The 26,333-nt window shown below is 38.9% G+C and overlaps 1 protein-coding gene across 8 annotated transcripts in view; it reads left to right on the plus strand.

The window, feature by feature from the left end:
* LOC127453286 (receptor-type tyrosine-protein phosphatase U) overlaps window positions 1-26,333 on the plus strand; it is a 330,391-nt gene that overhangs the window by 218,823 nt on the left and 85,235 nt on the right. For all 8 annotated transcript variants that reach the window (XM_051719543.1, XM_051719544.1, XM_051719545.1 and 5 more), the window contains exons 7-10: window positions 1,716-2,009; window positions 13,532-13,849; window positions 19,634-19,743; window positions 25,136-25,337. In XM_051719543.1, the coding sequence (XP_051575503.1) occupies window positions 1,716-2,009; window positions 13,532-13,849; window positions 19,634-19,743; window positions 25,136-25,337 (924 nt within the window). The remainder of the gene's footprint in view (window positions 1-1,715; window positions 2,010-13,531; window positions 13,850-19,633; window positions 19,744-25,135; window positions 25,338-26,333) is intronic.

Below are 26,333 nucleotides of genomic sequence, written 5' to 3' on the forward strand. Positions count from 1 at the left end.
ATCTCTCCCACAAGAGGTTTTCTGTCCCTGGCTGGATATTTGCCATCTGCAGCTGGTCCTGAGGGGGAGAGCTTGCAGACATAGCACACCCAGAGATTAGTCATGGGAAAGTCAGTGATGGTCTCTCTTCTTTCATTGCAGCCTCACTTCTAACTTTCCAAATCGATTTATTGTACTAATTACTAATTTCTTGATAGCTCAAGACACTTTGAAGTTCTAGTCATGGTTTAGATTTGAAAGTGATAGTTCAGCATACAATGGAAAAATGTTGTCATAATTTACTCACCCCCATGTTGTTCCAATGCAGTGTTATTTTCATTCGTCCGTGAAACACAAAGGTAGAACATTTAAATACGGTTCTGGTTTCCTCACAATTACACTGAAATGGCAACCTGAGCTATCAAGCTTCAAAAAGGATGCAAAAGCACCATACAGATGTATTAAAATGGTACAGTCTTTGAACTAATTGTTCTTTTGGATATTTTCAATGAATCACTTGATCTGGTTCACAAAATCGGTCTATCCAATTGTTCATTACTCTAACATCACTACTAAGCAAGGGCATATGTCAAATTTGGGTCTGTTCCTCTTACAAACCACATAACTTCAGAAGACTTGGAATCTAGTGCAATGTTGACCACTTATGATACTTTTAATGTGCTTTTGCATTCTTTTTGCAGCTTGAAAGATCTACTTCTGTGTTTATCAGAAGAGAAAAAGTCATGTGGGTATGGCATGAGGGTGAATATATATTTTTTTGGAGATCTATTCCTTTAAATGTAAAAATAAATCTAACTTTTTATCTTGCAAAGACAATTAGAGATATTTATTTTCCGTATTATCGTGGCTGCTGTGTAGCTGGCAACCCAGTCCCTCAGAAGAACATAAATGAAAACTTCACAGTGAGCAGCATGAAACTATATCTGCCAGTCTTCCACAATCTACAGGCATGCACATCTGTTGGTTTAGGATAGTTCACCCAAAAATGAACATTCTCTCATCATTTACTTATCCTCATGTCATCCCAGATGTGTATGACTTTCTTTCTTCAGAAGAACACAAAGTAAGATTTTTAGAAAAATATCTCAGCTCTGTTGGTCCTCATAATGCAAGTGAATGGTGACCAGAACTCAGAAGGTCAAAAAATTATATAAAGGAGGCATAAAAGTAATCCATATGACTCAAGTGGTTGAATCCAAATCTTCTGAAGCAATATGATAGGTGTGGGTGAGAAACAGATCAATATTTAAGTCCTTTTTTACTACTAGTCTCCACCTTGACCACCCCCAACCTGTAGGTGTCTGAATGTGAAAGTAAAAGTCACTTCAGCACCAGAATGTGGAAGTGAAAGTGAAAGTGTCGCTTCAGAAGACATGGATTAAATCACTGGCGTTGTATGGATTACTTATATACTGCCTTTTGAGCCTTAAAAGTTCTGGTCACCATTCACTTGCATTGTGAGGACCAAAAAATCTTTGTGTTTTGCAGAAGAACGCAAGCCTTGCACATGTGGGATGGCATGAGGGTGAGAATTTTCATTTTTGGGTGAACTATCCCTTTAAGACTCAACTTGCAGTTGATTTCAATAAAGTTTGATGTTAGCATGTTGCTAATCTGAGTGTGTGATACTCTAATAATTACAAGCACATAAACAAATATTGGGTGAAATAATACATTTTCAATTAGACTGAATTATATTTATTGATACTTTTCAGTACCCCCGTCTCCCATTGCTCCGCCTCAGCTGCTGAGGGCCGGGTCCACCTATCTGATCATTCAACTCAACACCAACTCCATCCTGGGTGATGGCCCCATCATCCGGCGGGAAATCGAATATCGGGCCAGCCAGGCACCCTGGTCAGAGATCCTTGGAGTCAACATGGTCACCTATAAGCTCTGGCACCTGGACCCAGATACTGAGTACCACATCAGTGTGCTGCTCTCCAGGCCAGGCGAGGGTGGGACTGGGCCACCTGGACCACCCCTCATCAGCAAAACGAAATGTGCAGGTGAGCGACACGAGAACTTCACTTATATTCAGGAGACAATATGAACAAAATTAGCAGTAGTGCCAAATGTGAGTAAAAAGTTAGTTTGGCGATTATAAAACAACATAAGTGTTTCTCATTAATGGCTATTAACTTTAAAAGAAACTGCAACTTAATACAGTGTTTTAGTCAAACTGTAAGAATGGCAATGTGACCCTTGTTATTGTGCAGATTTCAAAGCATACACCCATCTACTAAAGTAAACATCTTCCACGACTTGCGATAGACTGCACCAGTCAGACGACTTTTACCTCATTCACCGTTAGAGGTTTATCTTTGATATCTTTTTTTTTTTCTTTTTTCTCCATGTGGTGACAGATGTGGAATATTCCTCACAATGAGCCAACAAAATAAAGATAATGGGATTAAAATCACAATTGGGCAGATTCACTAAACAGTTGCGCCACTTTTGCATGTAGTATTTCAGCACAAAAACCTGCATCTTTTTATTCACTAACCACCCGCAACCAATTTTAGCAGGCGCAATCAGCACTTAAGTTGCACTGCATCTTGAGTATATAAATGAAGTCATTGTCATTCCATTCGTGCAAACACTCCTCCTTTCTATGTAAATTATGCCCATTGTAGATTGTGCTTCATTCACAAAAATTGCTTGCCACAATCACTGCCAAATTAAAGAAGGTGGTCAAATTAATTTTATTTAAAAGAGATGTTTGTGAACATCTCAACAGATCATATCAGCAGTAATTATTAAAATAATCATCACATGATGGAGAAGAGCATTATAACCATGCATAAATACAGATGTGCGGTGTTGTCAAGTATAGTCATAGTTCACCCAAAAATGAAAATTCTCTCATCATTTTCTCACCCTCATGCCATCTCTGATGTGTATGAATTTCCTTCTTTTGCAGAACTCAAATTATGATTTTACAAGAATATTTCACCTCTGTAGGTCCATACAATGCAAGTGAATGGTGACCAGAACTTTGAAGGCCCAAAAGGCAGTATAAAGTAAATCCATTTGACTCCAGTAGTTTAATCCACTGAAGCGATATGATAGGTGTGGGTGAGAAACGGATCAATATTTAAGTCCTTTTTTGCTATAAATTCTTCTCCCTGCCCAGCAGGGGGTGATATGCATGAAGAATATGAATCACCAAAAACACTAGAAGAAGAATGTGAAAGTTAAAGTGGAGACTGACTGAGCAGGGAGGAGAATTTATAGAAAAAAAGGATTTAAATATTGATGTGTTTCTCACCCAGACCTATCATATTACTTCTAAAGACATAGATTAAAACACTGGAGTCTTATGGATAACTTTAATGCTGACTTATGTGATTTTTAGAGGTTCCAAATTTTGGCACCTATTCACTTGAATTTCATGGACCAAAAGAGCTGAGAAATTCTTCATCTGAGTCCAGCAGATGAAAGTAAGTCATACACATATGGGATGGCATAAGGATGAGTAAATGACCATTTTGGGTGAACTATTCCTTTAAGAGATGATCCAGGTGCCTGGATCAAAGTGATGCTGTACAGTCCAGGCAACATGTGTCAAATACGGTGGTCTGCAGCATCCTCCACTATGTAGCGCTCAGAATCGGACCACAAGATCAGAATTGGACATGCAAATTGTGTTCAGCAGCGATTTTGTGAGTGAATCGGGTGCTAACCACAGAGAGCGCATGCAAAGAAACGGCGCTTTTACTGGACGCATTTCATTCTTTGTTAATCTGCCCCAATGTGTCAAAACATTTTTGTTATTGGTGCAGTTTTATCACAGGACCACAAATAGTTTGTTTATTATATAGCAAGTGACACAATGACATGTGTTGTTGTTGTGTTGTCATTAATTTGCAATGGAAAAAAAAGCTTTAAAAAACAATTGTTGTGAAAACAAATATGTATATATATTTTTTTTTTATTAAAATAATGTAAGATAGGGATTTGTGGATGGTAAGAAATATTTACGGTAGATAGATTTCTCAATCACTCACTAATGGCAGGTGTGGCAAAAGTTAATTTTGGACCCTGCTGGTTACATTACTGAGTTCAGTGAATGTTCATGTCTTTGAACAGCTGAATACAATTTCTTGTACAGTTTAATGAACAGCATGTGAATTTGATCAAGTGTTTAATGCCAGTTCATGAAATAGCAATTAAAATTTCTGAACCAAAACTGCAGGCATCTCTCCCCGTGGTGCCTTCTTGGGGTTTGGTAATGCATGTTTTACCTGTAAATAAGAGTCTCCACCACACCTGCTGTTGCAGAGTTGGAAAGGGTGTGATTAGGTAGATTGATCCTGTTCTTATCCCAGTGAAAATTAAATAAAACAAAATGCAGGTTGAGGATTCTGCCGCTGACCTGGTCAGCATGGTAATAGTAGCCATTTTACTTCACATTCTGTTCCAAATACACTCATACCATCAGGAAAATCACTACCTACCACTTTGTCTATATTCTAAATGATTGGTTCTCAAAAAAAAAAAAAAAAAAAATGTAAGAACCCAGATTTGACATCAATCTTCGAGGCTGTTTTTCACTTTCCCTGCACTCCATGACTCTATCAGGACAGACCTGCATCCCTCCAGTTCTAAATGAGACACCAAACTGAGCCTAGAAACTTATTCATCAACAAGCAAGAAAAGAGAGGGAGAGGAGGTATGAAAGACAGAGAGGAAGAGTGTACAGAAGATAACACAGAGGACTTTAGAATGACATAGCAGGAGTAAAAAGACATGAACAGGTAAAAGAGAGAAATCGAGCAAGAAAAAGACAGCATTTCTAAGTCGCTTCAATGGAGAGAAATGTCAGATGAGTTTTTGTCTTAAACAGCTTTTGTCTTGACAAAGAAAGGCAGAGAAAAATGAGGAGCAGACATTCATGCTAAATATTTCCCACTGTTTCCATTTTCTCCTCCACATTAAGTCTAGATTGAAATTCTTTTTTAAATGGGGTATTTGCATCATATTCCCAGTGGTGCCTCGTTGCACATGAATATTGGGGCTGTTTAAGCTGCTGTCATATTTGCCGAAGTGTTGAAGATGTAATTTTGACTCAGTAGAAGCACATCAGTGGGATTGGAAGTAAAATGAGCTTTTCCATACTCCGTTCGTGCTCAAATCTCCTGTGTATTCTACCATCAACTGAATAGAAGTCGAAGATATAATTTAGTGCTTGAAGAAGTGTGCTAGGGGGAATGGCATGTTGTGTCAGAGGCTATGAAGTTTTGATTTGTTTGACAGCATTTGTTCACACTTGCACATATGCACGCACATTCACTGTGATGACTTATTAATCACGCTAGAAAGGGGGTTAGCGTCTACTGTCACACGACTCAATATTCGGATTAGCCTTCTGATAGATCCAACACAAACAATATTAGGTCTTAGCTTCTTAGAATAATACAGTGCATCTGACACACTAAATGGCACATTATATATACAAAGATCAGTCTTTTATAAGATCGTCTTCAGTAGATTTTATTCAAGAATCATTCAGTAAAATGTATTTAATGGAGGATTTATGGTTCTTTGCTAAATGCATTAGCTTCGCTCATCAACAAATAAAGCAGTTCTTCATTGAATGTGTTTCCTGTGGGTAGTCTTGGCACTGGTGATATAAACCAGAGGAAAATTATATTGCTCAGTTGTTGGTCTTTGATAGTTTAGAAGACTTAATGGATTTCTCGGTAATGTTTATGCAAAAAATGCTGGTCAACCAGCATGGTCTTTCTGGTAAAGCTGGTTGAACAAGGAATTCTTGCTAGTTAAGCAGTAGTAAGAAACCAGGTGGGGCCTCCAGCAAACCAGTGTCCAATTCTTGGGACCACCATCCAAAGCACAGCGTATGTGGGTGACAATGATATTTTCAACAAGGTGATCCTAAACATTTGTTTTTTGAAGTTTATGACGAGATGATCCATACTGTAAAATAAAAAAAATAAAAAAATAATTCAAATTAAAACCTAAGCTCTTGTTTTTGGAGAGAAAATTGCAGGAGATTTAAGCAAAAGTCTCCATTTGTTCTCCATTTAATCTCATTTCTGTGTAGGAGAAACGCTTAAGATGTTAAAGGGGTCAGGATATGAGTAATCAAACTTCCTTGATCTTTTAGCATACTGTATAAAAGGGCATTCTACAATAAAAATATACTGTAAGTTTCAGTACTCAAAACTTCCTCCTCACTGCTAAAAGAGCATTTGTTGAAACCAAGCTGCCTAAATGACTCTTCTACTTCCTCTACATTGTGATGTCACACTGTGGTAGACATTTGCATCTGACCGCCTCTACAACAACACATTAACACCTACTTTACCTTATCACTTCTGCTGCCTGCCCAGTTTAGTAGTGGTGAGCAGTGAGATGGCAAGGAGAGAGCAGGTCTATCAAGAGCATAGAGCCAGTTGTAACAGTGGGCGTTTACTGTCAAGTCTTAAAGGAGAAGCAGCACCAAAACGGAGTGTTTCTGACAGAGAATGAGGGTGACAGAGAAATGATCATGTTTTCCAAATATATGACTATTTTTGTGCAAAAAAATTTACAAATAAGTAAACCTCAAGGAACATATCAAAATAAATAATAAAAAATTTATGTCATGACCCCTTTAAAGGGATACTTCACACAAAAATGAAAAGAGTATTTTATGTGGGGGTGGGTTGGGGGGGTGGGTGGGGGTCTGGAGCTTGACAGTCTGGAGTTACTATTCACTTTCAACATAAGGCAAAAAGCCTTGTAAATGTATTTATAATGCTGAAGCATTATACCCCCAAACATCACAACCTCTCAACAGCCACATATCTCCCTGCCTATTTTTTATTTTATTTTAAGAGAGACTGTGACTGTCTTCATCTAGCAGGTGAGATTCACTTCCATCACACAGGTGAGTGTAATCATCGTCTGCAGCTCCATATGAGCTGCTCAAAATGGCCTCCATCGATGCACCTGCACATAGACACCATTAGCTCCTGTACACAGACCCAACACTGACAATCTTTCCTTTGCAGTTGTGTTGAAATATCCCTTGCCGGCATCCAAAGAGAGCTTATTAGTTTATGAGTTATGGTTCCTCTCTCCAAGCAGCTCGTTTTCCTTTTTTTTTTCTGTACAAGAGTTTTTGATACTTCTAGGTCCCCGGGTGACTTCTCCAAAATATTGGAAGTAAAAGTGAAATGAATGATGAGACAACTGGGTTGTTTCTGGCTGAAGCTAAAGATTGCATCCTGGTGCGAGGCTCTTGGTAATGACCTACATAAAAGATGAAAGCAAGTGCAGTCCTGTGGGCACAGCAGAGGAATTGGCGGACATTCTGAGGAATACAGGCAGCCCGGTCCAGGTGTGCTTGATGAGGCGGTGTTGTGATTAGGAGCTGGGTAGGATGTGGAGGAATGTTCCTCAGAGGAGAGGATTAGAATGAGAAAATGATGGAAGAGCAGGACAGACTTGTTCACAGATGGCCCTCCACCACCCATTTGATCTTGAGCAACTGAAGTTCTGCTCTGGACTTTTTTCCTTCTCTAGAACACAAAAAGAGAACATTAGGTAGAATGTTCGCAATGCTGTTTTCCACACAACAGAAATGGTTGGTGATTCACATGTCCAAGCTCCAAAATGTTGTAGCAAATTAGCTCAAAAGGGAAATATGAATAATTAATCATAACTCGTTATAATTAATTATGAATATTTGGATCAGTTAATAGAGTTAACTTGATGTAGCTGAATTAATATTACAATCAATTAATCTGTTCATCCAGCAAACACTCAGTATTGATCGTCTATCAACTCTCAGAAAGGATATTTTTCATGGCCACAGAAAAAAAATTCTTTCTTAGCATGTAGCTGTGATCAAATCGTTAAATTGACACTGATTTACAAGCAGACCAGAATCAACTCGCAAGAATGTACACAAAAGCTTTATTTAACTAAATCACGAACACATAACTAATCTAAACTAACACATACACACAAATCATGCATATATGGGAAATGGAAAAGTGAAAGTGAATGAAACTGGAACAGAACAGGGGAATGAAGCTATGAAAAGAGTCATTTAACCATCTGAAAGAACCATCAGTTTCTTACTTCAAAGCACCTTTGTTAACAAAGGGGTTCACAGCTTATACTAAACCTCTGTTTATGTTAATAATCTAGTTAATAGTACGATACTTGCAATGCCTTGGCTGTTGAGAGATTGCCCAGATGCAGTCTCAGGAGAAAGTCTTGATGGTTCCTTGAGTCAATGGTGTTGAAGTTGTAATCAGTTTCTTCTGCATTGAATGAAGAAATTATGAACTTGCGGTGTTAGTTTGACTCCGTAATGGTCGAGGAAGTTACACATTGCTTGATGTGTTTGAGGCCTGCCGGCCCGTGACCTCAGCGTTGGACTGGGTGTTTCCAGTCCCACACGAACACCAACCAGGAGAAGAAGGGAGAGATAGAGAGAAAAGAGAGGAGAGAGGTCACTCCGACAGTGCCCTTTAACTCCTGAGGGAGGTCACTCCTCTCGAGTTTGGCTTGAGCATTTTTCCAGTGGGAAAAATTCCTTTGTTTGGAAGCTGACTCATTTGCATGATTGGAATAAGCTGGCAGTTTGTACCCCTTTATGCTCTGATTAATATAACAAGCATACAATGAATGCTATGAGGGGGTGCTATAGTCCAATGTGCAGGGCGTCACACAAGGATTAATTTGATAGGAAGCATGATACCAATAATTTTACATTATCTAGTGGTTCTGTCATAAAGCATGCATAAAACGGTATACAGTAAAAAAGACACTATATGAGACAGTAATAATCATACACACAATGTCCTGGGGATATGCATGTTCATTTATAGAACGGTTTGTAATGAAATTAATGAAGAAAAGTCTGTTTTATGGGCTTTATGTGTCTTTCCTATGGGGGAATGGAGTGAGTTACTTTCCCCACATTCCTTTGCTTTTGCACCTGGAATGTCTCTGAGGTCCACTAGTTGCTGGGACAGTGTCAGCAAAGGGGGAGTAAAAGCTGATAATGATCAGTGGGAAAGCAGACATCTCGGAGTCTATTTGGGCCTACTTTGACCTTTGCTTGTTACGGTCTTGAGACGTCTGTTGGATTATTCATTAAATTTTGAATAATTGTGTGTCTGATTGGTCCAGATGCTACAATGTACGAAAAAACAAAACAATAAAAGTAGTCCACACAACTCATTTACTATATTCCAAGTCTTCTGAAGCACGATGGTGAGAAAATGATGACAGAATTCTTTAATGAACCTATGAGCAAGTAACTTATAGCAATGTGGGTATTCATGATGTTTTTATTGTCCTGTGATATCACAAAATCATGTTTACTATGCTTTTCTTTTAATGACCAACAACCAAATCTTAAGTCACCCCCATTAGACACCCCCATTAGTCCACCAGGAAAAAACCTAGTTCTCTCTGAGCTTCCTTATGTATCAACATTATCTATAGTAATAGGACAGAAACTAGTGTTGTTTGGTCTTCCAGCTGCCCCGTGAGGAGTTGACACACTGCCCCGTGCCCCTGGCTGCTCTCTGTGGGCTTGGTCCCATCTCAGAGGGATGCCAAGGAGTGGGCGCTCGAAGCACTGCTCTTGGCATCCAAAACTGGGTTAAGGGAAGTAGGGTGGCACAAAAGCCTCCTTTAAGCTCCTCAATGAGCACAGTGTAGACTCTTGGATTGTCTTTTAAAGAAGAGCATCCAATTTGTTTGCTTTTAACTAACAATCAATAGTTCCATTAAGATGATCAACACTCTATTTCAGTCCTTCAAATGAGACGTTAAACCGAGGTCCTGACTTTCTGTGGTCATTAAAAATCCCAGGGCACTTCTCATAAAGTGTAGGGGTGTAACCCCAGTGTCCTGGTCCCATTGACCCTTCTCAATCATGGGCTCCTAATAATCCCCATCCATGAATTGGCTCTATCACTCTACTCTCTCCTCTCCACCAATAGCTGGTGTGTGGTGAGCGTACTGGCACACTGTGGCTGCCGTCGCATCATCCAGGTGGATGCTGCACACTGGTGGTGGTTGAGGAGAGCCTTCTGTTCACTGTGTAAAGCGCTTTGAGTTTTGTGTCAGAAAAGCGCTGAATAAATATAATGTTCATTCATTCATTCATTCATTCTATTTTGGTTGTATTTCCTGTTGAGGTGAATGAGTGCTTTTGGTATTTAATGTTTCTGCTTTGAAATGTGTGTTTTCAGAATGAATATATTTGTCAATAGATCATTTCAAGGACTATTCGTCGGTTTAAGGAAGTGACATCTTTGTTCCATGCAAATGTCCTACTAGTTGTCATACTCATTCAAAACAACAACTGGAGGCACTTCATTCATAATGACTTCAACACGATTAACGTTACTAACGTTAACACGATTGTCATAAAATTCCATTATTAAAATACAGTATGGACCATGTTGTTCAGTGGCTGGATGCTTCCTGGATGCCTAGAACTAATGGAAAGTGTTTAGATCTCAGAAAAACAACCACAAAAGGATGAAAGAACTGCTGCAATAAAGCGAGATGACTGGATCCGTGCAGTACTAACAACTGTAGCATACATCTTATCTCTTGTTGGTGAACAAAATTTATGCCAACTAATTGTAAGTTTGATAGGTAGAGCTCTAAAAGTGACAATAGGTCGCTCCCATTATAATGAATATAAATGACTTGTGCAGAATATACTGCACAAGTCATTTACATTTAGTCATTTAGCAGACACCTTTATCCAAAATGACACAAATTAGGAACACACAAAAATAAATCCTTACCTTGTCCGGAGGTATTCATTGATTGTAATTGGAGCGATTCAATATTCCCCATCTTTTCGCTGAGGAAATAATTGTGAGCATCTTCTGTAAACTATGATACACATTCATCACCCCTCTCGTAGACGTGCTCAGTATCAGTAACATGTCTGGATAAGTCACTTCTGTGTTCTCATGTATTTTTGAGAAGATATGTTTACTCAGAGCCTTATTTAAAGGATCTGGTAATGATACCGGAAGTGCTCCCAGGCAGTAGCGTTCTAATTCCTTTTGTTATTGTTTACATCCTTGAAATGGCCTATAGAGTAATTTTCAGGTCGATTAAGGACTTGATACTCTGCCAAATATTTTTTTTTTTTTTTTTTTTAAAAACTACAATTTCTTAACATGTTGATTTTGTTTTCAGTTAGGATTTCTTGTTTTCATTAAAACTGTAAATTTACTTGAAGCTAAATAGGGCTTGATTTCAGAGAATATATCTTGAATTAAGTTTTTTTTTTTTTTTTTTTTTTTTACCTTATTGGCAATTTGTTTTATCATGTTATAAGTCTCACAAAATTTAGCTTATTCCTAAAACAAAAAAAAAAAATAAAATAAAAAAAAAAAAAAAATTGCCAATGGTATTAGAAAATATATGTAATTCAAGATATAATCTCTGAAAACAAATCTCAATATCAATTTTGCTTCTCAAGTCAATTTACTGGATCTGTTTTAATGATGTTCAGATATTTATAGTGGAACACAAGACATGCTGATTAAGAAAAATATTTTTTGCAGTGTTAGAAACCTAATCGGGCTGAAAGTTAATCTAAATGTGAATCTACAAATGAAACTAAATGTAAATATGTAAATAAATATATATAGACCTTAAGTAAACTTGTAGAAAGACGTGTCGCATATTATCTGATGTATGAGATATTTTAGGATTAACAGGGCTTAATGTTATGAGGGGAATGCTTGAGCGCGATTCTGCAGAGCAGCACTGAATTAGTCTATATGCATCCTCCTCTGTGGACTTCAAGAGGAAATCAATTTCATCTAATTTAGCTTCTCTCTCCTTACAGTCTTGATGCATTTCTTTCCTTACCTTTAGTTGTAAGCCTAATTCTTAAGAGGCTGCAGTAGGGCATTGTGTCCTCTGAGCATAAGTTCAAGAGGAGCAATGAAGACCTTGAGCTGTTACTTTTCGGAACAAGTGCATACTTCATCCCCTTTGTTGTCCCTTTCCACTTGAGCCCATTAGTCACCAGGTCTCATTAAAAGAACACAGCAATACAATATATTATGTGGAAATCTATTTGGCAAAAATGCATTGATTGTCTTAATAATAGACCGTGACAGATGTGCTCATTGATAGTGGGGCTGGATGTCCTTGATTCACCCTCCCTGCTGCATGCGCCTCTTTCCGAAAAACACTAAGGTTCCTGTGCTCCCCTCAGACAGTGGCTTCCTCTGTCTCTTTATATCACACTCGCCAAAGGGGGTCGCTGATCTTTCTGCCCCCGCCAAATAAGAAAGGACATTAACCAGCGGTGATCGTACACAAATGTAAGGTATGCCAAAAATAGTTGGCCTAATACAACAACTCAGCACTAACAGTAACTGGCAGAGCTGAATGCCCTTGAACAGGGCTTTTATTTTTGCCTCCTCATGGCCCCGGACAAGGTCCAGGCAGATACTCGATTTGCTTTGTGACACGGAGGTGGCAAATGGCAGGAGAGCGAGTACAACCAGCAGCCTGTGGAATTAATTAATGTAATTTGGCACGAGTTGTGTCCTCATTAGCAGGAGGTCTGTCAACCTTTCTGGCCATTTGACCGTGGTGGCGCATCCTACCTGTAGTGGGTATGGTTAAGGGTGCTGAAGTGAGAAATTTTTTGACCTGATGATGTCCCTGTGAAGTTTCACTGAATATTTGGCTTATGCTAACAAAATGGACACATGTAGTCATAGCAGTGTACCATGGAAGGGCCATTGTATATTTGCATGAATCTTGGAGTACCGTGTAAATGCTATGGTTCATATATAGCAGTACCATGACACTTTATATATCAGAGTACCAGCACTAGCAACGGCATGATCATGGGTTCAGTTCCCAGAAAAAAAACAAAAAAAAACACAAACTGATACAATGTATACCTTGAATTCACTGTAAGTTGCTTTGGATAAAAGCGTCTGCTTAAAGCATAAATGTGATACCATCAATGTACCATAGTAACACCACATTACTTTTTTGTAAGGGTCTTTTAAAGAATGCACGGGAGGGAATGTATGTTCTTTTCCATTCATTGAAATGTAATGGCCATGTAGTGACTACCAGCTTTCAAGCTCCAAAAGGACAAATAAAATTAATAAAAGTGCCATAAAAGTAGTCTTTAAAACTCATGCCCTTTCTATCTCATGCACATGGTTTCTTTTGAAACCAAACGCTATCTTAATTTGAGTAAAAGACCAATATTTTTGTCGTAATCTATGAAAAATCTTCTCAATTCTCATTTACTCTTGCTCATATTCAAACCTGCAACAACCTGCTAAATATATATTTTTTTTTAATTGTGTTCCATGGTCAAAAGAAAATCATATGGGAATAGACTAAAATTTTAGTTATTCACAGGAAATAAGTTCAAAAATACAAAATCCAAGAAGACACGTTGCGCCAGGGTTGACATCAAAGAGACAACAAGCCATTGGTTCTAATGTGTCTCAAAACTGATCGATCTTGTTCTCCTTCTCTCAAACAGAACCCATGCGGGCACTGCGTGGTCTTAGAGCCTCAGAGATTCTGTCCCGTCAGCTGACCTTGCAGTGGGAGATGCCGGCCTTCAACCTGACCCGCTGCCATACATTCTCTGTCTCCTTGTGCTACCGCTACACGACCGCAGGGGGCGGCGGTGGGCATAACACCACCGTCAGAGAGTGCCTGGCTGTGGAGCACAACACCTCCCGCTTCACCCTCAGAGATCTGCCCCCTTATCACACTATCCAAATACGCCTGGCACTTGCCAACACCGAGGGCAAGAAGGAAGGGAAGGAGGTCACGTTTCAGACTGAGGAGGACAGTGAGTAATAGAGCTTTCACAGAAAGTGATTCCATGTATTTCATTTATTTTACTTCCATTGCTGGGAAGGGCTGAGTTAATTGTGTTCCTCTTGGATGGATGTACTCTGCTGTGGAGCTTATTTTTTACCCTAAACACTGACTTATAAGGCATCCTGCAGCTCTCGTTGTGTGCGGGGCCCTGACCCTATGCAGGGACCACCTCGTGACGTTATGAGCCAAAATATATTATATATAAATGTTCCTATATTATATAAAGATATATAAATGTTCCTATCTAGAGCTATTTTAGAAGTGTATCTAAGTTGAAAATATAGTGTGTACAAAGATGCACAGAGGCAGCATAAATGTGTTTACACGGATTCACTATCACGGAAAGTAGTGGATCATGCGCCAATGCCAATTGTTGATTTGCGAGCACAGTAGAAGCACGCCTTTTATCATTACAGAGTTGCTGTAGCTCTTAACAGTAAATGTTCCATTGAAGAAAAATGTAAATCAAATTTCAAATCAAATCAAATCAAATCACTTTATTGTCACACAGCCATATACACAAGTGCAATGGTGTGTGAAATTCTTGGGTGCAGTTCCGATCAACATAGCAGTCGTGACAGTGATGAGACATACGCCAATCTACAATAAACATCAAATTAACACAACACAATTTAAACATCTGTTATACATAATTAAACTCGACTTAAAACATCAAATTAACACAACACAATTTAAACATCTGTTATACATAATTACACAACTTAAAACATCAAATTAACACAACACAATTTAAACATCTGTTATACACAATTACACTCAACAATATACAATAATAACATACATTGCACAGTATACAATATGCTGTTTTTGTTTTATGTTTTTTTTGTTTTTTACTATATAGATACTATATAGATACACATTATTCAATAAAAATTAAAATATATATGAAAAAAGTATATATATAGAATGTACAGTATTGTACTGTATTGACATTCAGGCTGTCGGTTGATAGTAAGTTGTTAAGAGAGACATAATATAATGACAGTAATATAATTTATGACAGTCCGGTGTGAGATAAAAGAGTAATAAAGTGCAGGGATGATGTATTTTGATCGTGGGAGATCAAGAGTTCAGAAGTCTGATTGCTTGGGGGAAGAAGCTATCATGGAGTCGGCTGGTGCGGGTCCTGATGCTGCGATACCGCCTACCTGATGGTAGCAGTGAGAACAGCCCATGGCTCGGGTGGCTGGAGTCTCTGATGATCCTCCGAGCTTTTTTCACACACCGCCTTGTATATATTTCCTGGAGGGAGGGAAGCTCACCTCCGATGATGTGTTTGGCAGTTCGCACCACCCTTTGCAGTGCTTTGCGGTTGTGGGCAGTGCTATTGCCGTACCAGGCGGAGATACAGCCAGTCAGGATGCTCTCCACAGTGCAGGTGTAGAACCGTGTGAGGATGTGGCGGTTCATTCCAAACTTCCTCAGCCGTCTCAGGAAGAAAAGGCGCTGATGAGCCTTCTTCACAACGACTTCAGTGTGGACGGACCATGTGAGTTCCTCAGTGATGTGGACACCCAGGAACTTGAAGCTGCTGACTCTCTCCACTGGTGCTCCATTGATGGTGATTGGACTGTGTTCTCTGTCTTTTCTCCTGAAGTCCACCACAAGCTCCTTTGTCTTACTGACGTTGAGGGAGAGGTTGTGCTCCTGACACCAGTGTGTCAGAGTGTGCACCTCCTCTCTGTAGGCTGTTTCATCATTGTCAGTGATCAGACCTACCACCGTCGTGTCATCAGCAAACTTAATGATGGCATTGGAGCTATGTGTTGCCACACAGTCATGTGTGTACAAGGAATACAGTAGTGGGCTGAGAACACAGCCCTGTGGGGCTCCAGTGTTGAGGGTCAGTGATGAGGAGATGTTGCTGCCTATTCTATTCTAAATTTGGTTTGGGTTCATCTGAATATTCACTGGAACAGCTTTTTCCTCCACCAAAAACTTTTTGAAAACGCTCTCCATTACTGCATACTTTGGAAAACAATGTTAGGAAACTTATCAAATGGATTAGTAAACGGATTAGTGTGGATGTGGCTTCAAATCAAATCAAAGAAGCTCCGTTCTAGAACTTTTTATTTGAAATCCCTTCCCTCTAATTTACATCACTGTCAAATATTTACTGATTCGGCTCAAATTTTAAATATCCAAGCACTAACTTGCAGTAACCCATCACATTCACATTTTATAAATGATTAAAATTTAGAAAGACATGCTGACAATAAAGAGAAATTTAACAAAACAAGAGAAAACTGTTAAAGAGAGGAGTAAATTAAACCACTAGGCTTGGGATCGATACCTTTTTCACGCATCGATAATCAGAAAATTTTCCAGTTGATTATCAATATACAGTGCTGTATATCTGCATTTTCTTCAGATATAAATAAGGCTAATCATTGCACAATAGTTTTTGTCTCTTCATGCATATTTCTTAACACAACTTTAGTAAAGTGTGAGTGGCAGGCTAACTTAAAGGGGGTCGCACACCAGACATATCTGGTGGACGACATGGCACGTTCTAAAATTAGAAACAGTTATTTTCTAAAGGTACGCACACTGCTGCCACCACTCGGTGGTCTGTCGGCGGCACCCAGCTGCGCTTCTGGAGGCTGCTCAAAATTCTACAGCGCCATGGAGCACAATTCGCAGTTTTCCATTAAATTCAACCCAAATCATTATCAAAGGACAAAGATTATTTACTCTATCCATCACTGGATGACAGAATGTGTATATGTATCTTTCATATAGCCTACACAATGTATTTTCAGTTACAAGTTTGTCTTTTTTTTTTTGGTTTGACTGCTTGAATAAATCCTATACAAGTATACATACAGAGCCATTTCTAATTGTTCAGTTTGCGCAGTTACACCAGTTCCATACACTAAACTGCAAACTCATCAATGCCACTTTGTTCATTCTTGAATAAGTTCAAAAACTTTTGTGTGTATGGTGACTAGATTCACAACTTTGGACTGCCACCTGTATCGCATCAACACGTCCTTCAGTATTAAGTTCAGTAAATGTTATATAACCCCTGTGTGATCTCCCAAAGCTATTATGCCAGATTACATTAAACTGAAGGCCAACTGACAGTGAATTGGAAAGCACACAAATTAGGGCTTTAAATTATAATGTCGGCTAATGTTAATATATCGATGCCTCAAAAATGTAATCAAGAAAATAACGTGCCGTTCAATAATCGATGTATAGTATTTTGACATTCCTATAAACCACTGTCTGTCTCCATTAATAATACTATTTCACACCAATGCAAACGCTTGAGTATGACATCACTACTTGTGGGCCCTGTCTCATGGCTCATGAGGGGCCCCAAATATATGCAGTACAACACTGATCCTGAGCTAAATATTACATTGAAAGACAAAAAGACACAAAAAAAATACAAAAAACTGCTGCACGCTTCCGTAGCTTGAAAGAAATTCAATATTTATTGAAATATACCTTCGTCAGTCATTTTCCTACACTGTGTAAAAATATTTTTCTTAGATCTACACCACATCACCGTCATAAATCCACAGACATTGCCAAATGGATTTGAAATTTATTTTTAATTATTCTTTTGGGGAGCTTTCCATGTGCTAGAGAAGGGAGATTATTATGCCTGTTTCTGCTTTCAATCCAGACATCACAGACTGCAAAAATTCTAGCTGAAGGACAAAATCGTTTTCTGTGAAAAAATTCAAAACAAGCATTTCATCCAGAGAGGAAGTGTGATGAAGTGAGAAAGAAAGAGATGGGGGGGGGGGGGGGGGGGAGAGTGCTCAATTATCAACCCTCCTCTGAAGCTTCAATCAGCAATTATTTTCTTTCACGGCCTGTCATAAGAAAAAGTGACGGAGTCAGCGATTTTGACACAATCTGAGTGAGCGTGTTACTTTAACCACTGGCTATCTCTGCCTCACCAACTATCACCCTCCACACACACACATACTGCATGTGCTGTGCACATACCTGAGGGCTAACAAGGATGGCTGTCTGCTCAGTGACAGAGCACAAATGGGTGTAAAAACCTCTGCTGATGTGTTCCTGTTGCAGTGAATGAGAGCTCAGAGACTCATCTGTCTCTCAGCACCAATTCCCTGCTCTCTCTCTCTTCTCTCTCCATCTCTTTCTTTCTCCCAGCATTTGTTGTCTGTAAATGTACCCGTGTTAATATTAATCAGCTAAAAACAGCCATGTCATCAGCTGCAAGTACTGTATTACCCTGTCTTTCTGTCACAGAGGCTTTGTATTCCCTGCTGAAAAGTCCAGTTTACACCAACATTTTCATGCTGGCCCAGACTGGTTTATGCTGTTTGGTGCTGATTTGCTTTTATGGTGATTCTGAATAACGAACATTTTGTAATCATTCACTCACTCTCAAGCCATTCCGAACCTACAGTATATGATGTTCTTTTGAAGTTCTGAGGAATGTTCACACTGCTATTATCCATACATTGGCGTTTGACTGAACACCACCATAAAAGGGCCTTAAAAGTAGTCCATACACTGTATTTCAAGGGATAGTTGACCCCCAAATTCTGAAAACTCTGTCACCATCTGCTCACCTTCATGTTGATCCAACTCTGTATGATTTTTTTCTTTCTGTGGAACACAAAAGGAGATGTTCGGCAGAATGTTGGCCTCAGTCACCATTCACTTTTATTGCATCTTTTTTTCTCCATATAATGAAAGTGAATGATGACTAAGGCTAACATTCTACCTAATATCTACTTTTACTTTTTACTTTTTAAGTCACGCTGTTTTAGAACAACATGAGTGAGACTAAATAATGAGAGAATTTTTATTTTTCAATGCACTATTCCTTGGGGGAACAGAGTGAAATTTAAGTTGTTATTCATCGAAAACCTTCCGCTATGCCATAGCTCTCAAATTATTCAGTGTGGTGTGTGAAGACACTTTGTGGCAGGTTTGATGGCAAACACCATTGGTTCGCATGTGTCTCATTACTGAAATGACAGACAAGTTTTTGTTTGATTTTTACACAAAGATATTGTATGTCTTCAGAAAGCTTGGAATATTACACACAAAAGTTATATGGATTATTTTATTTTTTTATGTTTTTTCTAAGGATTTATTTATTTTCATTATTTATTTTTTTTTGTCCTTTTGGAGCTAGACTACTCCCTGGTCACTACAGTATACACTTTCAATGTATGGAAGAGAGCGACATTTGTCTCACTTCGTATTTTGCATTCTACAGAAGAAAAAAGTCATACTTGTTTAGAATGACATGATTGAGAGTAAATGATGACATAATCATAATTTTGGTTTAACAGTTTCTTTAAGAAGCCTGTTGCAATTAATTTTCTGCAGGGTACCCAGAGCCTAAACACTGACTGCCACATTATTTTAAAACTAAACAGCAGAAAAGCCCCCATGCTACCTACTGCAACTCCTCACTTCAGCCCTCTCCCTCATTTAGCTCTCTGCTTCCACATCACATATCAGAATTACTTTACAGTACTTAATCACTTATATTACTTATAATAGATGTGTCTCTGTATTACATTCATAAGATTAGAGGTCTGCTTAAGCCTCAACCTTTATAATGAGAATGACTATAATGAGAAAATGAGAGATGACCTTTGTGGGACATAAAGGGATTAACCCTCTCATTTTGAGTAAATGCTAGTGACATTACTAGTCTGACAGTGTTTGGTCATTCTGCAGCTTCATTCCTTTGACCAATTTCTTCCTCGCTGGTTTCTCATAGTTCCTGGTGGCATTGCTCCTGAGTCTCTTACCTTCACCCCCTTGGAAGATATGATCTTCCTCAAGTGGGAGGAGCCAGTGGAACCCAACGGCCTCATCACGCAGTATGAGGTATGTTATGTGCTTTACTGCTCTTTTACCACGGTCATATCCATTTCTCTCGCAGTCTGAATCCTTGTGCATCAGCATTTTTTTACCGGGTGAAATAGCGATGAACCACAATCCTTGAAAGACAAAACTTCCCACTGTGAGATAAAATTGGACTGCCAGTTTAAATTATATAAGAACATACAGCTAACATTTGATTTTCTGCATTCATGTGCTCATAGACTGGATTGATAGTTTGATAGTTGTAAGACCTTTGAATGTGAGTGTTTTCCCACCCCTGGCTAATTCTGAGTTTCAATCTGGTGGGGAGGAAATGCAGAGTTGTTGTTGTTGTTCTGTACATTTCTTAAGCCAGTCTGTGACAGCCATACAGTAACTATGTTTAAAGCCATGATTTGGACCTGGAACTCTGCATGCTGCCATAGGCACACAAGTCACCAAGGACAACCCTGCCTTTAATTGGTCCCTACTGAACCAGCCATCTGTTAGTAAATGCCAGAAAGATATCTTTATCTAAAAGTTAGCTACATGCAGTCTCCTACACTTTTTATCACTCCTACACCCTTTTAGAATCGTTACTTATTATAAAATTTGTTGAGTCAGAGCTGTGGTGCAGTCCGCTGTGTGCATGCCTAGGATATATAAGGGCTGATGGCACATGGTAGCCCAGGGTCAAGTCCAATCCTATACTGTTACCCCGCTGTCTCACTCCTTCTTTCCTGTCTACATTCTAATTTTCTCTAAATCAGTGGTTTCAACTTTTTTGGACTGCACCCAACCCCAGTTTAATTTGAATTAAGTTAGATTAATTTAATATATTATTTTAAATATTTTAAAGTAATCTCACAGCCCCCATGGAAGTTTGCTAAATCCTTAGTACAGTAGTTGGACCTGGCCCCCTGGTTGAGTACCACTGCTCTAATTAAAGGCAAAAAGTATTTTGCTTATGGCTCGATCCTTACAGGTATTACACCACCAACTTTTGCGAGTTACCTGCTCTGAGCCAAATACAACAAATTATTTCCTGAGTGTTGCAGTTTTAGGTGCTTCTGGAATCCTGATTCTGAGTTTTGTGGCTATTTGTCTATGTGACAGTGTCACACTTAAGAGAGAGGCTTTATTTGGAAGCAGTCATTTTTTAATTTTCTAATCTTCAACATATTTTTGTCATGGAATTTCTTCTAATTAAGTGCATTTTGTTTGTAATCAGATGATTAAAACTCAACACACATGGGGGAAAATGCACTAAACAGCTACATGCAACAGTCACGCAAAACATTAAAAAAATTATATCTACACACTATCCAGCTTAATCTGGCTTTAAATGTGCTAAATTAGAGCTGTGCCATATTTAAATTTAAGTCATTGCCATTCTATTCAGCGCAAACATACCTCCTTTCTATGTAAATTAGGCCTTATTCATAAAAGTCTGCCAATTATTCACAAAAATCTGCCTTTTTCCTCAAAAGTCTGTTGCATGTAATTTAATGTAATGCTATTACCGCTCAAAGAAAGCTGGTTGTAAACTTAATTATTTTTTAAAAGAGATGATTTTGGGGGGCCTAGGTAAAGACGCTGACTACCATCCCTGGAGTCAATAGTTCAAATCCAGGGCATGCTGAGTGACACCATCCAGGTCTCCTAAGCAACCAAATTGGCTTGGTTGCTAAGGAGGGTAGAGTCACATGGGGTAACCTCCTCGTGGTCGCTTTAATGTGGTTCGCTCTCGGTGGGGCGCATGGTGAGTTGTGCGTGGATACCGTGGAGAATAGCGTGAAGCCTCCACACGCGCTATGTCTCCGCGCTCCACATGTGCTATGTCTCTGCGCTCAACAAGCCACGTGATAAGATGCGCGGGTTGACGGTCTCAGACACGGAGGCAACTGAGATTCGTCTTCCGCCACCCGGATTGAGGCGTTTCACTACGCCACTACGAGGACTTAGAGCGCACTGGGAATTGGGCACTCCAAATTGGGGAGAAAAAAAAAGAAAAAAAAAAGATTTTGTACATTTTTGATTGATCGTGGCAGTGATATTTAGTCAAATAAAGATCAAATGAGGTTGTAATCAGGTAAATATCCGGATACGGGTAGATGAGGTAACTTTAGGCATTTTAAAGGGATTATTCAGGTTTCTGGATCATAGTGATGGAGCAGTGCTGTACCAGCAAAGTATGCTAGATATGATTAGCCTGCTGCATTACAACCTAGTAGTCAGAACAGGCATGCAACATTGGTAAATGTGCTGTGGAAATTGTGCTCAGCACATATTTTGTGGCTGGACCGTTACCTGATGTGCTTAATTCCTTTAGTGAATCAGCGGCGCAAATAACACAGACAGTGCATGCAAATAAACAATGGTATTGGTAGGCACAATTCTTTCTTAGTGAATTCCCTCCATAGTCTTGTGCTCCAATTTTTTTTTAATCATTATATTATTGTACTATTATATTGATAGATCAAGTGCCTCAGCAAATCAGAAACTTACTCCTTTGTCCCAAAAAATAGGGTAGCTAACAATTCTTCAAATCTTCATTTCACTGCACACAGATACGGCCTCCACGATAGAAAGGTGGCAGGCCTCCCACAGTCAGCATCTGTCTCTCTGCTCCTCTGTTCCAGAACATACTCACACTCTTGTCTCTATCTCTCTTTGGTCACACTGCCTGCTTCAGTGTCACTTCACTTCTCCCAAAAAGTTGTGAGAACGCTGCCACTGTCATGCTCCAAAACACCCATCTCACCTCAAGAGGAAAAGTCGCTTTTGTTTGCGGATTTGTCATTCGCCTCAGCTATGGCTGTACTAAGACTGTCGCAAATTTTCAATGCCACCTCTATCCATCAGATGTTCCCTTCCTTGTTATCTTCACACAGTGAGGATTTCACTAAGAATAAGTTGCAGCCACTGGTTGCCTTGTTTATTTGCACTTACTGTCTGCATTGTTTTAGCACCTGATTCACTGAAAGGTTTATGCAAGTCAGATAATGACACAAACACAATCATATATTTAGTGCTGAACGAAATTAGCAAAATGCAGTTCCAGATCTTGTGGGTTGGTTCGGAGTGCTCAGTGGTGGAGGACGCAGCAGACTACCCAGGTCTGGCACACTTTACTGGGAATGTACAAGTTCACTGAATTTAATTAAATTGAGGAAAACTTTTCCATGCAATTAAATTACATTTTTCCAACAAAAAATAATTGGCTTGAACTGACTTGTTCTAGCTCTACAAACATAAATTAATTTTGTCAGACCAACTAGATAAGATCTAATAAATTGATCTAAAAAGTTAGTCCAACTAAATTTATTTTATTAAACATTAGTATATGCCAGGTGAGCAAGTGTAACGACAGTGAAACTGTTGCACTGTCAGTTTGATAGCAACCGCTTATAGAGCTAAGCAGTACTCAAATCAAACTACACCGAAAGTGAGAGTCCATCCTCAACCTAAGCTTGTTCGCCAGTTTTCACAACAATAACTCCAAAAACTCTAACAAACAATCCTAACAAAGCCTAACAAACAGTCCTTTTAAATGCCAATATAACACAACATTAAACGTGAACAAACCTCTTCCTATTCTTATCTTACTCAAAAATGCATAAAATAACACTTAGTTTTAACATTTGTTCACCCCATCCAGTCCCCTGCAAAGCATGCTGGGAAATTGAAATCCCCGGCCAGTTTCATCAATGCTACATTTAATTTGATAGAACGTAATGAAATAAAGTTAAGACAAAATGTTCTAGAATTGTTTTGCTTTAGTACATTTTAATTAAGTAAACTGAACAACCTGAAAAATCTTTTTTTGAGTGTATTTGTAATGATATTTCATTTACAACCTGCTTTCCATTGGTGGTAATAGTGCAACGCTAATTGCGCAGAGTTTTGTGAATAAGGCACTATAATAAGCCTATAATAAGATCTATAATAAACCTGATTTACATATGAAGGAGACGCTGTTTGCACTGAAAAGAATGGCAATGATTTCATTTAAATACTCCTAAAGCAGTACTGTTTTAGCTCATTTAGCTTCTGGTTAACCGGATTGCAGGTGTTTATTGAATAAGTTGCAGGTTTTTGCTCTAAAATAGCGCACACAAAAGTGCCGCAAAGGCTCCCCAGACCACAGCCACAAAGTCTTCTCAAGGATGTTTTCTAAAGGGGATTTAAAGGCTTGACCTGTAAAGTGGAGGCAAGGACAGATTTTCATGGATGTAACAGTCTGATCTCCTCAGGCAAACAGAGAGATGTAGAGCAAAATAATAAGAGCGAGGCAGAGCTTTATGACGCCTGGAGAATTTGCTCTCATTTTTTTGTCAGATTAGCGCATTGTCTGCTTTTCTCTGAGCACTATCGACCAAAGGCTTGCTGGGCACTGTTCCCCCTCCAGCCCTCCCCCACTGCTTTTATCCACACTTCAAATCTAAAGAAGCATAAAAAGAGGCCGGGTACAGGTGCAGTGAACGTCTCTTAAATCCTAGCAGCAAACTGTGACTTGAACACACATGCATTATGCAGCTAAGGCCATAATCTCTACAGGCCCCTGGTTGTGATCAGAAAGATTAAGCACAAAGTTTGTAAAGGACTCAGAGGCCAACAAAATACAGAGTATTGTCCAAATATTCTTTCTGTCCTTACAGAAGATATAAGATAAAAGCAGTCATTCGTATTGATATATGGAGGGGTTGCACATGTTTATTAGCTCTATTTGCTATAGGCCTGTCAGAAATGGTAGTGATGACATATCTAACACTTATTAAACTGTACCAAAAGCTATCATGGTAATTTGGACATGTTCCATGGTAATACCATGTGTTGATGTAAGTCCCACGTTATGTGAATATGATAATCATAAAGTACCATGTTACTGTATATATCAAAGCAACGTGGTATTACCAACTGATACCATCAGTGTACCATGGTACTGCCACAGTACATTTTTCAGGGTTCCCACTGTCATGTAAAATCTGGATAAATCAGGAAATACCATTTATCCAGTAATCATGAAAGACTTGAAAAGCCATTGAAATTCAATGGTGAAAAGGTGTTGGAACCCTGTTTTTTGTTTTGTTGCTGTAAACATGGTAGTGGAACATGCCCACTTGCTTTACGTTGGTAGTTGTGAGTAGGCTGTCTTGTTTTGTTCATACATTAGATGTTTTATTTGATGTGTGAATCATTGTCAGCCCACTCTGATTAATGTTAGTAAGGGTGTCGGGGTTAGCAAACCTTTCATAAAACATTGTTTGATCTGAGTTACCACACACTGAGTCATTACATGATTAGTTCCAAAACAGTGTTGTGAAATGAAATTGGTGAACTGCTATTGCAATATTTAATGACAATATGAATAATCTGTGACTCATTTAATTGGTCTTAATGTGTGCAATTACAGATTAGCTACCAGAGCATTGAATCTTCAGACCCAGGGATCAACGTTCCAGGCCCGCGGCGCACTGTATCCAAGCTGAGGAACGAGACTTACCATATGTTCTCCAACCTGCATCCTGGCACCACCTATCTAATCTCTGTTCGGGCGCGCACTGCCAAGGGTTTTGGCCAAACAGCTCTCACTGAGATAACCACCAATATTTCTGGTGAGGAGTGTGTATGGTTTGGGGGGAAGAGGGGAGCACTGTGGGTGCTTGTACAGGAGTTTGTGCATGCAAATATGTGTGTGTATGCTTGACTGTCTTTACATCTGCTGCTGTGAACTATTCATGCATATACTCTGTCCAAAACCATTGACACTTTCACTATTCACTACAAGTCACATTGTTTGCTATATGAGCAAAGAGTAAGTGAAACGAGTAGATTCAGACAGCTCCATACAAAATTGTACACTTAATGTGACATGACACATGTATCCGAATAACGAGAAAAAAACTACTTGAAAACTGATCTGCCTGTTCAGAGACGCATTTCATAAATATCATATTTTAACTGGATTTCAAACCACATATGACTTTGTAAATATTGGGTTTCATGTGTTTTTTTTGTTTTTTGTTTTTGTTGTTTTTTTTGCTGTTGAATGAATTGTGTTAGATATGCAAAAACAAAAAAAACAAAAAACAAGAAAAGGTTGTCTGCTTTAGTATGACTGTAGTATGGGGTTTAATTTCAAGTATAAAGGTTTTTTTATTTGACATTTTAGAAAAATACAGACAATATTATTGTTTTTTTAAAGAAAACTTTCACACTTGTGCAATGACGCTAAATTATTTTAAGAGAATAAGAGAATAAAAGAATGCATATATGCATTCTTCAGAATTGCCAGGTAGAATCTACTGTATAAACCATTGATTAAAATGCCTCTGATGGCTCCGATCATTTGGGAGATATCTCAGTCAGACATCTCCTGAAATGCATGGCAGTAGTTGAATTGATGGGAACAAAGAAATAAAACCAGGTTGTGAAACTCCAGAGTTTTTTTCAGTTGCGCTATTGATCTCTGAAGCACATATGTGTGTAGTTTCAACGCTTAAGAGCCATTATGTATTCCCGTGTGGATCAGAGGAAGCGATACTGATACTGAATTACAGCAGATGCTCAGAACCCAACCGCCTCTTCAAGGATGTTACACATTTCCTCTC

The sequence above is a fragment of the Myxocyprinus asiaticus genome, chromosome 15, assembly GCF_019703515.2.
Source record: "Myxocyprinus asiaticus isolate MX2 ecotype Aquarium Trade chromosome 15, UBuf_Myxa_2, whole genome shotgun sequence".
NCBI lineage: Eukaryota > Metazoa > Chordata > Actinopteri > Cypriniformes > Catostomidae > Myxocyprinus > Myxocyprinus asiaticus.